The sequence below is a fragment of the Rutidosis leptorrhynchoides genome, chromosome 6 (genome assembly GCF_046630445.1).
Source record: "Rutidosis leptorrhynchoides isolate AG116_Rl617_1_P2 chromosome 6, CSIRO_AGI_Rlap_v1, whole genome shotgun sequence".
NCBI classification, from domain to species: Eukaryota; Viridiplantae; Streptophyta; class Magnoliopsida; order Asterales; family Asteraceae; genus Rutidosis; species Rutidosis leptorrhynchoides.
The window spans coordinates 48,117,703-48,132,930 of record NC_092338.1 but is presented as its reverse complement, the minus strand read 5'-3'; the positions used below and the strand labels follow the sequence as shown (position 1 = coordinate 48,132,930).

The 15,228-nt window shown below is 34.6% G+C and overlaps 2 protein-coding genes across 2 annotated transcripts; both read right to left on the bottom strand.

The window, feature by feature from the left end:
• On the bottom strand, positions 1 to 2,811 carry LOC139852817 (ran-binding protein 1 homolog b-like). The gene is made up of 4 exons (XM_071842154.1): positions 2,589 to 2,811; positions 2,340 to 2,491; positions 525 to 650; positions 1 to 354 (listed from the first exon to the last, which is right to left on the bottom strand). Exons 1-4 carry the CDS (start codon positions 2,741 to 2,743, stop codon positions 278 to 280), a joined length of 510 nt encoding a protein of 169 aa, XP_071698255.1. The 5' UTR covers positions 2,744 to 2,811; the 3' UTR covers positions 1 to 277.
• A 5,289-nt stretch (positions 2,812 to 8,100) lies between these two features.
• On the bottom strand, positions 8,101 to 8,946 carry LOC139853613 (uncharacterized). The gene is made up of 2 exons (XM_071842993.1): positions 8,629 to 8,946; positions 8,101 to 8,583 (listed from the first exon to the last, which is right to left on the bottom strand). The coding sequence occupies exons 1-2, from the start codon at positions 8,944 to 8,946 to the stop codon at positions 8,101 to 8,103; spliced, it is 801 nt and encodes a 266-aa protein (XP_071699094.1).
• Positions 8,947 to 15,228: the final 6,282 nt, after the last annotated feature.

Below are 15,228 nucleotides of genomic sequence, written 5' to 3'. Positions count from 1 at the left end.
AAAATTAATGAATGAATGCAATGACCAACAGATGGACTATCCCATGTGTAAAAACCCTGATATTTTAACCGGAACCAATTTAGAACAAAACAAGACCAACACATCAGACCCTTTGCTGTATCACCCAAAGGTTTACCAGACCCCACAGACGTATAATTTGACTCCCGAGACAATGCGCTTGACATTTGGTTTAGTGTGATTTTGACTCTGCCTGTGCAGCCTTCGCTGCATCAGATGACTCTTTGACTCTTTTACTGCTCTCTTGTTCAGCAACATTTTAAGCAGCTTCGTTCTCCTCCTCGTCCTGTTGAGATTCAGCCACGTCTTGAACTGTTTTCATGAACTTTTGGCAATCTAAAGAACAACAAAGAGTAAAAAAAAAACGTATTACAGTTCAGAGAAACATATTCTTAATCTGTTAAAAGCTATCAATGAAACTAACCAACACAGATCAGAGAAACATACGAATCACACACAAATGCAGATCAACATCAATAAGCTCAAGCTATAAGAACAAAACTTACTGTTAACGGACGCGAATCTAATGCATAAAAGCTCATCTTTGAGTTCACTATCAGAGAAATCAGCAGCATGCCACACACATGACTTATCATTCCCAGTGTGCTCTTGAACCGAAGTACTCTTAGTAACTACAACAATCGTAACAATTAATTAAAATTAAAATCACACATTATATAAACATCTATCTATATACTTATATAAACAAGAGATTAAAATAGCCTACATGTCATTAGCACCTTATTAATAGGATATTACGCCATGTGGAATTTACACATGTTAAATCTTAACAATTTCTGATTTTATTAAAAATAAATACTATTAAAATATTAAAATTAGTTAATTGGTACATTTAGGAACGAATTAGCCAAATCATTATCAATGGTATTTAAAATTCCCAATAAACAACTGATATGTATTTTTTTAGGAATAATTATACATTATGCATTAGTACACAAAGCTTACGTTAAATTTTTTATACCCTCAACAACCTACTGTCACTTATAAGAAATCCAGAAATTTAACCTCTAGATTGCCAAGTTTATATTGGCACTTAGAATACTATACTACTTTGTATGTTGATCATCATAATGTATAATCATTAGTAATTGATTATTAGTTATATGTTTTTAGATAGGTGTGATTCCCATTTCAGTTTGCAATGTTCAAATTCAACAATGTATATAGAAACTGATAAATCGGTTGAACTAGAATATTGCAGGTTAACGCTATTTGAAATGGTTTTTGAGCAGCCGTGTAACGAACGGGCTTAAATCTAAAAGAGAGATTTGATTAGGTTACACGTCATTAGCTCCTTAAATATTGCATATTAAACCAAGTCTAATTTCCACATGTCACAATTATTCATATATACCCTTATCAACCTTTAAAATTACATATATACCCAAGTAAATCATATAATATCATATATACCCAATTTAAATACTAAAACTATTATCTGTACCCATTTAATTTTTAAAATTTCACTAAACCCGATTTTACACAATTTAATTCCTATTTGATCTCTACTCCTATATACTACTACGATCATCAGAAATTTGATTAGGTTACATGTCATTAGCTCCTTAAATATTGCATATTATGCCAAGTGTAACTTCCACATGTCACAATTATTCATATATACCCTTATCAACCTTTAAAATCACATATATACTCAAGTAAATCATATATTATCATATATACCCAAATTAAATACTAAAACTATTATATGTACCCATTTAATTTTAAAACTTCACTAAACCCGATTTTACACAATTTAATTCCTATTTGATCCCTACTCCTCTATACTACTACGAGCATCAGAAAAACTACAGAAATTTATTCATACACACATGTCATATTATTGTAGTATGTTCATACACACATGACTTATTTAAAACGGATTTTGAGTAGCCGTGCAACGCACGGGCTCAAAACCTATTTATCTTACAAAAAATAAATAAATAATCAAAGAACTTATATATGCGACTTAAAACATTGAGACAACTTACGTTTGACTTTTATATATATAAATATATATACACATATTTTAAAGTCAAAAACTTTCGTTGACCAGTTTGTATCTATAATCGCTATTATTGTTAATATAATACAAATAAGTAACACTAAACTAAACTAGGTCAATTTTAATCGGTTTGACCGACTTTTGATCGATTTTAAATGAATTTTTGACTTTTGACCAGCGTTGATCCGAACTATCACGCATTTGACCCGACTTTTGACTGTTGACCGGCTTATTATAGTACGGGCGGGGTCGAGATATGCTAGTCACCAAAACGCGGAACGTAAACACTGCATACCTGAATGATTAGCACATATTTTTAGGGTTTTTGATTGACGCATAACGAGGCGAAATTTCTTAGTATCCTTATGTTGTAACAGCTTAACAGATCCAGCACCTCTTTCTTTCCACTGATTTCCATCATTATCAAATCTATGCAACTTTGCCTTACTGAAATAATAATAATAAATTATAATTAAAACTCAGAGGTTATGACAGAGCAATAATTCAATTATTTAAATAAATAATTTAATTTGAGAATAGTTACAGATCGAGTATAGCGTCTTCGTTTTCTTCACCGGTAATAACAGCGATTGGTTCGAGATGGACGATCGGAGCAACCAGTGCTCTGATGTATTCGTCTTCAACTGCGGCGGCGGCGATATTGTCGACATCTGGTTGTTCAGGATCGTTGGCAGCCATTGTTGTTGAGAAAATCAAAACAAGTTAAGAATAAACCATTAAGTGGCGCGAGTTTTACTAATGGAATTTCGGTTAGTTTCTCGAAGGTAGGTTTTATTTTGTTGCAGGGGTGCGAGGTTTATATATGGGTGAGATCCCAACCAATTTTTACAAATATACACCAAACATGATTTATAGTGTTGTACAATATAATAACGTAAAACATGTTTAGTTGTGTATTTATAAAAATTGATTGTGTATATATCACTACCAGTGGTTAATAGATATAAGCAAGTTATTGCTTGAAATTAAGGCCAGCTTAGATTGATAATTTTTAATTATTTACCACATAAAATAAATATATTATTCATCTACGACGAATTGCGTTGAGAAAAATTGACTATATCTTATATTTTCCCGCACAATTTTTTATTTCTTAATATACCACCAACATACATACACTTTTGAACATATACCCGTGTTTAATATTAACTTTTTTTTTTTTTTGAAAGATCAACTTTATTAAAAATCAAAACATAATTACAAAATGAATATGCATAGAAGCCTTATACAACTCTAGGAATATGTTTTCACTTAAGATTGCTATACATGAATACAGGAAAAGGAAAAAAAAAATAACTCGAAATGAATGTGACAATTTAGAGGCGTCAGTGGCAGGAAAACTCCCTAACCCATTCACTTTAACCAAGGAGGAGAACGTCACTTGAAAAACAAGCTGGGCAGCCGACGGGACACAGTGCTGAGAAATCCAGTGACAAAGCACCCCGGGGCAGCCCATTTTATCTCCGTCTAGGCTTAAGATGAAACAACCCAACCCGTATTTAATCCGACCCATATTTTTTTTCTTTTTAACGTATTAATATTAACAACATTTAGGTCCCAATTATGTTTCCAAAAACATCTTTAATACAATAATAAGTTCGATAACTTTAAAACATTTAATACATGAGTTTAAATAGCCAAACGGGCATACACGACCCGACTATTTTAATGTCCAACAAAACCGAGCATGGTGATTGGGGATACGCTACCCAATCCTAATCAATCCAAAAGCACGCCTTCTAAAGTAACCTACGCAAGTTCACTAGTGTCCACGCTGACCCGAGCCACCACTTCGCGAACCTATAAAAATGTAAACAACGAGAGGGTAAGCTATGAAAGCTTAGTGAGTATAAACATACTATATACATACATATGCATAAAATGAATACGTACAACCAAACACAATAAGTAAACACATAACGCATACCGAGTATAACTAGCAAGCCATACCTAACGTACCACCAAGCCAAATCCGTAATATTAGCTACAACACATAAATAAGTATATATATGCGTATATACAAAAACACATCCGATAATACCACAAGGTTAACCCCTTAACCCTAAACCATGAAGGTTGGCCGAACAACCCGAGCCTTAGTGAATTCACACTACCCGAGATTCACTTCCTTCACCATTCCATCAACCGAGGTTGGCCGAACTACCCGAGCCTTAGTGAATTCGCACAACCCGAAATTCACCACCTCATCACCAAGATGACCGAACTACCCGAGTCATCATGAATCCGCACCACCCGAGATTCATCTTCTCAACATCAAATGCTATCAAACCCATCGCCAAGGGTTTATCCAATACGCTAGCCAAATCACAACACCAAGGGTAATAACCCTAAACGCATAAGCGTATCACATGGACCCGAAGCACAAGAGGAGTCCATTCTCCCACACATACATAGAGTAAACCCAAGCAAGGGTCGCCCTACACGCACGCACCCATCCTATGCATACATACGCATATAATATATTTACACTCACCTTGAAGCCTTGATGGATGCACAAATCAAAATCCGCAAACGCCAATGGAACTTACCTATTCCATTATCACATAATAAACAACACAATTAGGATGGATTACAAACCAACCCATATTGACAACTAGTGTAAATTCGACCCAAATGCACTTTCAAGCACAAACCGCACTCAAACTAACCAATAATCACTAACACAAGTGAGAATGATCCTAATATACCAATTAAACCCATTCATAAGTGTTAAATACCAATCTTGCCCATTTTAACACCTAAACCCTAATTTTGACCCATTTCAAAATTAGTCAACCCAAATACACCCAAAGTGGCAACACTTCTATAATCACTAACACTAGTGATTATACATCACCTACAAGCCTTGAACATGGTTAAATCATTAACCAACTCAAAACCCGCCAAGTATCAACAATAACAAGTTTCCATAAACCATCTTCATCATCTAAATGGGTTTTACAACTAACAATCTCAAAACCCTAACATTGAATCTCAAATCATACAATGAAACTCAGAGTTAGAACTTACCAATACCGCCAAAGTGATGCCGTTGACGAGTGGAACAACTTTAACACTTGAGATTTGACCCGAAACACCATTCTTATTCTCCAAATGGAGCTCTCTCTCTCGCTAAACTCTATCCTCTCTCTCCAGGGTTTGAAGGTGAGAGTGTTGATGTGTGAAAATGGAGATAAGATAAGCCTTGGAACTGATTTGGATATAAAAACCGTCCATAAGTGAAATTACCAAAACACCCTCAAAAGATTCCATTAAAATGGGTTAAAATGTCATTACAGCGACATTTCGCGTTTCGCGACACTTCGTCGCGTTTCGCGATACCAGGACGCGATAAACAGCACTCAAACGCGACAGAAGGGACAGAATCATGTATCAGAAGTTATCGCGTTTCAACCATGTTTGTCACGGATCGCGACACACCAGATGAAACAACCCAACCCGTATTCCATACGATAATTTTTTTTTTTTTAAATGATAAACCGTTAGCGCCAAATTAACCGGTTACATATAACCCATTAAACAACATCACAAGTTAAATGTTCACAAACGGCACGAAGGCCCTTAACAATGTAATACAAGTCTGACGCATTCACAAATGATAGTTTTAAACCAAACAACACTTCGAGCATGGTTTGGGGCTAAACTACCCAAAACACTAGGCCAACTTCAAAAGCTTCAACAAGCATCATCAAGGGACACCTAGTGCCCAACAACCCCTTTTCCCTTATCCGCACCTGCATCTAAAAAGATAAACAACGAGAGGGGTAAGCTAATGCTTAGTGAATGCAATAATTATACATGTTCATATATAACATACTTACTTACAATCACTTACACAATACCGCATACAAGCTAGCATTTCAACAACCATGCAAACATCATGCATAAACTACTATCCGCATTTCACGATAAGCTAGCAACATTAATATCATATAGTTCACAATTTAATATGCTAAACACAAATTCACACAACCATGGTTAACCAATCGTACAAGGGGACGGTACTCCTAAAAGACCGTCGGAGTTCATAACATCCTTTAGTGTTACCTAAACACCACGTAATCACTAATTCCCCGGGTGATGTCTTAAACACCGCGACTAACTCACCCTCATGACAAAGTGGCGTCTTGAACACCGCGACGATTCTACATGTCAATCAAAACAATGAGTGGTGTCTTGAACACCGCGACAATTCCACTCCCATGACAATGTGGCGTCTTGAACACCGCGACAATACCACATGTCAATCAAAACAATGAGCAGTGTCTTGAACACCGCGATAATACTACTCGTTACTTAGAATGTGGTGTCTTGAACACCGCGACAATGCCACATTCATACTACACAAATAAATACATTATATACGCACACGCATAATTATTCCACTCACCTTAATACCAAGATAATGATTATGCACTTCCGAAACTTCAAAGCAACGTACCTAATACATTAAGTACACATTTAATTCACAACTTGTAGAACTAACCACAATACTTACACTTGAGCATTTAATGACCCAATTGCATTAAATAACTCAACTACACCAAAACCGCCCATAAATGGCCAAGACTCATCTTTAATCACTAAAGCTAGTGATTCAAAGTCTACTAACTTTAACTAACACCGACTTAGGGTATTTCATACCCATTTCGCCCAATTAGGTCAACCATTACTCATTTGACCTGTTTTAACACTTAGACTCACAAATCAAGTCAAACTAAACTCATTAACAATTTTTTCATCAATTTAAAAGTGTAATAGTGACTAACAACACCATTTGACACTTACAACCTCAATTCACAAGATCAAACCCTATGTTATAGTCATTTGGGTTTTCCTTACATCAACATAACCCAAGCTCACCCATTTAACCCCCAAATGGGTCTTACAAGCCTCTAATGGCCAAACCCTAGCCATAAATTAACTAAAACTCAAAACATGGAGTTAAGACTTACCAACACTATCCACTCGTAGCTAGGAACGAGGAGAACAACTTTAATTCTTGCTCCAAGAATTGATTCACAAATCTTCACTCTCAAATCTTACTTAGAAATCAATTGGGTTTTATGTTTTGAGAGTAAATGGAGAAAGAAAATAGAAATGAAATGAATAAAATGGATAAGTGGTGGAGATTTTATGCTCCCATCAGATCTACACGCGAAATTATCAAACTACCCCTAAAACTCTTTTAAATTAAACAAGATTCGGAGTCAGCCTGTCAGAAACGTCGCGGCGCGACCCTGATTACCGCGGCGCGACGAACAACGTAAAAATGTGAGCTGTTTAAACTCCTCCTGACTCAGATTCTAGTTATTGGTCGCGGCGCGACCTTCTTCTCCGCGGCGCGACATATAAAAGAAAAATCGACCCTTCTTAGCGTGCCTCCTGACTCTAGTTTGCTTGAGGTGCCGCGGTGCGGCAATGGTCATCGCGGCGCGCCATTAGGCGTGGCCTGACCAGTTTATCGGCAACAAACTAACAATTAATTATTTGACTTGTATGCTTCGTTCTCGCTTCCTATACACGTCTAAACTTCATCTTTAAGTCTCACATGAGTTAACATCAACAAAAGCCCTTGCATATGCTTATATATGCATATATTCTAAATATATATATATATATATATATATATATATATATATATATATATATATATATATATATATATATATATATATATATATATATATATTCACACATCAACTAACACAAATTATTTCATTTCATCACATAAAGAATGAGTTGTAAGCGTACAAACGATTAAATATGTACCTTTAGACATGTACGGGGAAAACGGGATGTTACACCAGAACGCGACAAACCCCCTTCAAACTCGACAGTTTACCTGATGTACTCCAATTTCACTTTTACAACATCCCAAAGTCAAACGTGGTCAACTCATTACATCCAAACTATCAAATACTTAATCTTAGACTCCGTATGATGCCTCGAGCATCATGTTTAGAAAAATTGGGTGTTACATAAGATCAAGGGGATCGGAGAAAAACCTGAGGTCAACCGATTCCATCTCTATCCACGGGGTTTACATCAAAGATCGGTGGGTTACTCATCCAAGATAGCCACTCGAGGTTTAGTTTATTTCCACGGTTTCTTAACCATATGAAGCTTTGTTCTTGTAGGTCGGAGATAATTTTTGGGCGGCACGCTTTTGATTTACCAAAGGTGAGGTCATTCCGGTTTTTCCAAATGTAATAACAAGTGATCCAAACGATAGCTTGCCAGATTTGTGAACCGGTGTGTGTGGAGAATGAAGGGTGATGAGCTTTAGCAATATCAGTGATGTTATTTAAGTTTAAATGGTCAAGATTCCACCATTTGCGGATCCTTTCCCAAATGTCCTTTGCGGTGTTGCAATTCAAAAGGAGGTGACGTAAAGTTTCGATATCATTATCGCACACGAGGCATCTAGTGGAGTGAAGATCAATGCCTCGAGCATCGAGCTCCGTTCTTACAGGAAGTTTATTTTGGGAAGCTCTCTAAACGAAAATACCAATTTTTTGAGGAACGAGTTTGTTTGTTACCGTAGGAGTTAGTGATGTAGAATGACCAATTTCGAACTCAGTTAATAGGTTGACCAGGGACTTGGAAGAATAAATGTTTCTATTACAGTACTTCCAAATCCACTCATCGTACTCTTTTTCGGTGCATGATATGTCATTCACAAGGGTAGTAAGCGAGATAAGATTAGAGGCAACACGCCATTTTGGATTAGCAGCCCAGGCCCAGTTGAATTGGGTTGAGTATCTTGCAGCAGAGTGGGCCGAGACAGTAGGTTGGGCAGCACAATGGTTCTGCTGATCGAAACCAAGGGGGTGCATGAGTTGCAGAATCTGCAACATTTCTCCATGTAATCCTGTCAGCAACCGAGCAGTTTTTATTGGTTTCCAAACGATATAGCCTCTGATACAAGTCTTTTAGAGTAGTGTTCATGCACCATTTGTCGCTCCAAAAATTAGTTTCAGTCCCTTTACCTATTACTTTCACAAAACCGTTAGAAATATCACACCCTAAATTGCTTAAGGTGTGCTCAATATTAATAATATTAAACCAAGTTCTTCCCGAGTATTTTTTTTAAGACATTTTCCGGTATTGAGGATATACAATTTAGACCGCCATGTTTCCCGCACATATTTTTTATTACCCTTACCCAAAAAGAGTTTTCATTGTTTAAAAATTTCCACCACCATTTTATTAAAAGGGAATAATTTTTATATTTAAGGTGTCCCACTTCTAGCCCTCCTGAATCGTATGGTAATAATATTTGGTTCCATTTTATCCATGCCATTTTCCTATTTTCCGAAGACCCACCCCAAAAGAAATCTCGACGCATACTTTCAAGATCATTAATAACACGTACCGGGCTTTGAAAAGAGATAAGTAGTATAAAGGTATGCTACTAAGTACCGACTTGATTAAAGTGAGTCTTCCACCATATGATAGAGTTTTGGCTTTCCAATTTGAGAGTTGAACTTTGAATTTTTAGAAAATGGGTTGCCAATTTTGATGTAGTTTGAGGTTTGCTCCGATTGGTAGTCCAAGGTAATTAAAAGGGAAAGATCCCACTTTACACCCGAACCAAGTTGCTAGTAAATTTAATTCACTTTTTGACAAAGCGACTCCATACACGAAACTTTTACTAAGATTTATTTTCAAACCCGAAAAATCTTCAAAGCATTTAAGGATTTTAAGAATGTTTTTGACCTCCATTTTATTCCATTCTCCAAAAAATATCGTATCATATGCGTATTTTAGGTGTGACACGGTTACTTTATCATTTCCAACCTCGACTCATTTTATTAATTTTTCTTTTAAGGCCACATTTAGGAGGTAGTTTAAACCTTCGCTTGCAATAATAAAAAAAACGGAGATAACGGGTCACCTTGTCTTACTCCCCTTTTGGGGAAAAATTGGTCAGTTGGCGAGCCATTTACAAGGACCGAAATGGATGTCGAATTTAGACATGAAAGGATCCACTTTACCCATTTGTGCCTGTGACGATCGCTCCAAATCCATATGGACGAACACGTCATTCATTGATTTCATTGCGAGGTATTTGACCTCTATATGATACGTTTTGTAAACATTGCATTCTTTTGAAAAGGCACACCATAAATGAATATTTAAATCAAAGGTTTTCGACATCTGATGATTTCTACATATAGACAATCACCATAAATAATAGTTTACAACATCATTTCTGTTGACAATGCAGTCAAAATAAGATACATGGTGATGATTTGGTAAATGCAACGTCTCCTTGAAAAATATGTCATGTAAGACTCCATGCACATAGCTTGTTTAACATCTAAGCAAACAGCGGAAGACTTCTAGGAAACCTAAGAATAAACATGCTAACAAGTGTCAACACAAAGGTTGGTGAGTTCATAGTTTTAATGTTGCTCATAATCTGTATATAAAGGTGGATCACAAGATTTCAGTTGTTTAATCCAGAAACGTTTATCAATAGATTCTACATAACAGAGCACCCTGGTAACTAAGCTTTAATGTTATAATGATAAATACCCCATTCGTTTTAATACACGCAAACCAACGTGTCCTAAACTCAAATAACACACGTCCGTTAAAAGGCTAGCGCTCTAGCTCGGACGGGGATGTCAAGTCCTATGGATCCATATACTGTTATTCGCGCCCACCCGTCCATATCCTATGTACTGGCAGCTACTAGTTACCAAAGCTAAGGGATTTTCAGTTCAAACTCAGTGTAGAATTTAGTATGTACTTGTATCCATTGCGTTTAAAATAAATTGCATGTATTCTCAGCCCAAAAATATAGATTGCAAAAGCAATTAAAAAGGGAGCAATGAAACTCACGCATATAAATATTGTAAATCAGTTTATAAAGCATTTGCATGTATTCTCAGCCCAAAAATGTAGAGAGTAAAAGGGATCTTATGAAACTCACTGTTTAATATTGATATACAATATTGTAGAAAAACACGTAGACGCATCGGAGATGATAAACACGAGGTTTGATTCACAAAAATACCCTCGAACATTACCCATAATTTCCTTGGCAATAACCCATATTTTTCTTAGCTCTAGCTCGCTTGGAAACACGTTTTGAAAATTACTTGGACAGCACTCCGTCGTAATATTTTATGTACATTATTATTTTTGTATCGCAAAAATAATAACATTAATAATAAAAATAATAAGATTAATAATAATCTTATTAATAATAATAATAATAATAATAATAATAATAATAATAATAATAATAATAATAATAATAAATAATATTACGGAGTATATCTATATTTGTGTATGTGTGTGATTATCTCGAGCCAAAAACTGCAATTTATAGCAATCATACCTGAAAAAGTACCACATGCGATCGCATGGGATTTGTGCTTCAAGGCCATGCGATCGCATGGAACCCTGGGACAGCTCACAAATTTTTAACTTCTTGTTTGTCGACATAATTTTATATTATATATAATATATTTAATTTATATAATTAATTATATATTATATTAAATTCACATGCATAGTTGACTTGTAATTTTTGTTCTGATAAGTCGTATGTCATCACTCGACTTATGTCCCGGTTCCGGTTTTTCGAACGCCCTTTCGTACGCTGAGAAAACTAGTACTTTTCGTTTCGTGACTCGTACCTTTGTCAAAATATAAACTTAAATTATCCCTAAATTATATCACTCAAAGTGTATCTTAAACTTTCGAGTGTTTTGGTCATTTACTTTTATAAATTATCGTCTCGTTATTTGTTAAAATACATTTTAAAATAGTGTTTACTGTAGCAAAGTTAAGGTAGCAAAGTCAATTTTTACTGTAGCAATTCACTGTAGCAAAGTCAATTTCACTGTAGCAAATAGTGATTTTCGCAAACACTGTAGCATTTTGGGTACTGTAGCAATTTGAAAATACTGTAGCAAATTAGTGTTTTACTGGTTCATCTTAAACGCTTTAGTTAACTTATCTGAATATCAATTGAATCAATAAACGAATGTTACTATCGTTTACCAAATAACTTTAAATCATATATATTCAATTAGATATATAAACCAATAAGTTTAATGTACGGTATCATGCAATTAAAACATTGTTACCTTTTCAAGTTATAGTATATATGTATCTATTTACATATAATTGTTCGCGAATCGTCGAAAACAATCGAAGGGTTTTTAAATATATAAAAGTAGTTCAAAAATTTTGAGATTCAGTTTTACAGACTTTGCTTATCGTGTCGGAAATGTTAATCATACAAAGATTAAGTTTAAATTTGATCAGAAATTTCCGGGTCATCACAGTACCTACCCGTTAAAGAAATTTCGTCCCGAAATTTGAGTGAGGTCGTCATGGCTAACAATAAAAATATTTTAATGACGAATATGAGTTGATAATAAAGTTTTATCTATGTTTGAATAATATGGATAAAATAATCCAATTACTCGAAGCGTATGAGAGAAGTTATCGTAATCAAGTGAAATGGAGAATAGAGATGCGTCTTACCTCTTGATGTAGTAACAATTGATTTCCGAATTTTAAGGAATAGAAAATCTTCATAATCTAAATAAGATTTGATTCTTTAGAATTTGCCGAAATTAGGATTTTCTTTGATTAAATGCGTAATCTGCCTCTATTGCTGCGTCCGATATTTTGCTATAAATTGACCTCTTCCGTTTCATTTATTTTCAACACTCCTATAATATTCTTTCTTATTTCATACATCCCAATAGATTGTGAAAATGCTTAATCCAGTTCTGATTCTTGATATTTTCCTGGCTATCGTATCCTTCATTCTTCTTTTTCATCTGCCACCAGAGGAAGTTATTTTCTTCTACTATTACCTTGGGGTTATAGTATTTTTCATTCTCCCGTGCCTTTATATTGCTATACGCATTGATATACACGGTTTGTAATTTCGGGATTGTTATCGGGCTTTATATTCTCCATTATATTTCGGAGCTTTATGCTTTCGTTTTCTCTTCCCGACCTTAAGTTAAGCGAATAATGGTCTAGAATTCGTAGCTATTCATTTCGGAATGAACATAGTTAATGTTCTAAGAAAGAAATTGTAATGGCACGATATTGATTTGTCAAATTATCAGAATATCTGGAAAAGACCGAATCATCAAGAAAAATATTTTCTTGATCTGTTTAGAGGTTAAATAGAATGAAAGAGTTATGTAACATGGTTCATGATGAGGGTATGATCTGAGAACCTTTATCACGTTCCATTAGAAACTCAGCATGACTTACTGTAATATAATCACGTTGATCAAGTGTCATTATATTATACTAACTCATGCTTCAGCTCCCAACACCACTTTCAAAATATTCATATTTTAAACTTGAAAGTTTCAGAATTTAGAAGCTAAAATAGTTTCTTTTATGATATAACACAGATATCGCAAGGAGAAAATTGATTTCCGATACGAATGATTATGAAATTATCTCCAGAAATATGGAGGATATTTATAATGAAAGATTCGATGATATCTTAGAATTTCTAATATCAGAGGATGATGAAGAATATTGTCCGCAAGGGTTTAGATTCGGAAGCAAGGTATTCGTTAATGGCTTCAGCAGATACTGAATCATTTGGATTCTTTGAAGGCAGATTTCGTCCTTGTGATTTATCCACAGCATCTTTCATACTTTGCTCAATCCGTTTTCCAGTTCCAAACTTTCTCTTTTTCTGAGCTTTGCCAGCACACTATCCTTTATCATCAAACTTTTTACTGTTAAGGTCGTTTATAGTTTTTGCTGCTTCATCAGCATTTTTTCAAGATTTCGAGAACTAGTTCGTAGTTTAAGGTGTTTTTCAGAAACTTCATATTCGAAATCTGTAAGTCTAGAAGATAGATGTTATCTATATATAACTGTTGTCGTAGAAAATACTGCGAGATTCAAAATACTGGTTGCTAATTCCTGGTAGTTGGTATGGCAATTATTGTTACAAGATGTGGATGAGTACATGATAGGGTTTTAATGAGTATAATGATTTTTCAGAAGGTCAAGGATTAATGAAGTTGTTAGTAAATTTACTGCTAATGTGGTGGAACATAAAAGGTTCCCCGGTAACAAAAACGTATATGTCAAGGTTACAATAAGGTTAATCTGAAAAGTCAAAGTTGACTGGTTGAAAGTGTGATAAAACTGGATACTTTGAAAAGGATGGCAAGATTATTTTCAGTAATAACAATGCTAAAGGATCTTTCACATTTTTGAAGTCAAAGTATAGCTTTGAAAGATGTAGAGATCTAAGAATGATGTCACCCGTTAAATCTTGACTTGGATTCTGATCCGTCAATATCAGAATATGTAATTGAATTTGTATGGAAACGATTGTATATCGCTGTGAGCATAGTTAATAATTTTTGAATCAAAGTTGAAGAATGTACAGTGTAACATATTAATTGTGAACTTATATATTCCCGAGTATTACCTACCCGTTAAAGATTTCACAATTAATATTTTGTACAAAAGAATTTTCATTACAGTCTTTATGAAAATATATGTATGTATATTTCTTCAGATGTAATACAGATTTAATGAGTTAATATCATATTAAGCTCATTTGATTTTTAACTTGAATTAGAAATGAATAATCTCTAAAACATTAGAGATTACATAATCTTCGTGGAGTATTTCACTAATAAAATCAATACTTCATTATTTATTCTTATTGATATTCCTTGGTGAAGGGTGTTGATATTCGTGGAATTCTTGCAAACTTCACAAGGTGCAAATGATGTTTTCTAGAAAGTTTCGAGTGCATCGAAGATGAAAGTGTAAAATCAACCATGTTATTGAATAATACACTTGGTTTATTATGAAATGAAATTCATTGAATTGAAACAGAGATTGTAGTTATCGATGATTAAGCCGTTAATGAAGGATGTACATCATTGCATATTAGTAATATGAACTAACCGAGTAGTACCTACCAGTTAAGATTCACACGTAATAGCTTAGTACGAAAATATTTATTTTGATTTCAAAATTCATATATATTAAATATACATAAAATTTCTTCAGGGGAAATGAGTTAATACTTCATCGGTTATTGTTGCTGGTATTTCTTGGTAACTACAGTGCGTATGACGTTGATGCTCGTGGAATAGATTGTGAAGTTG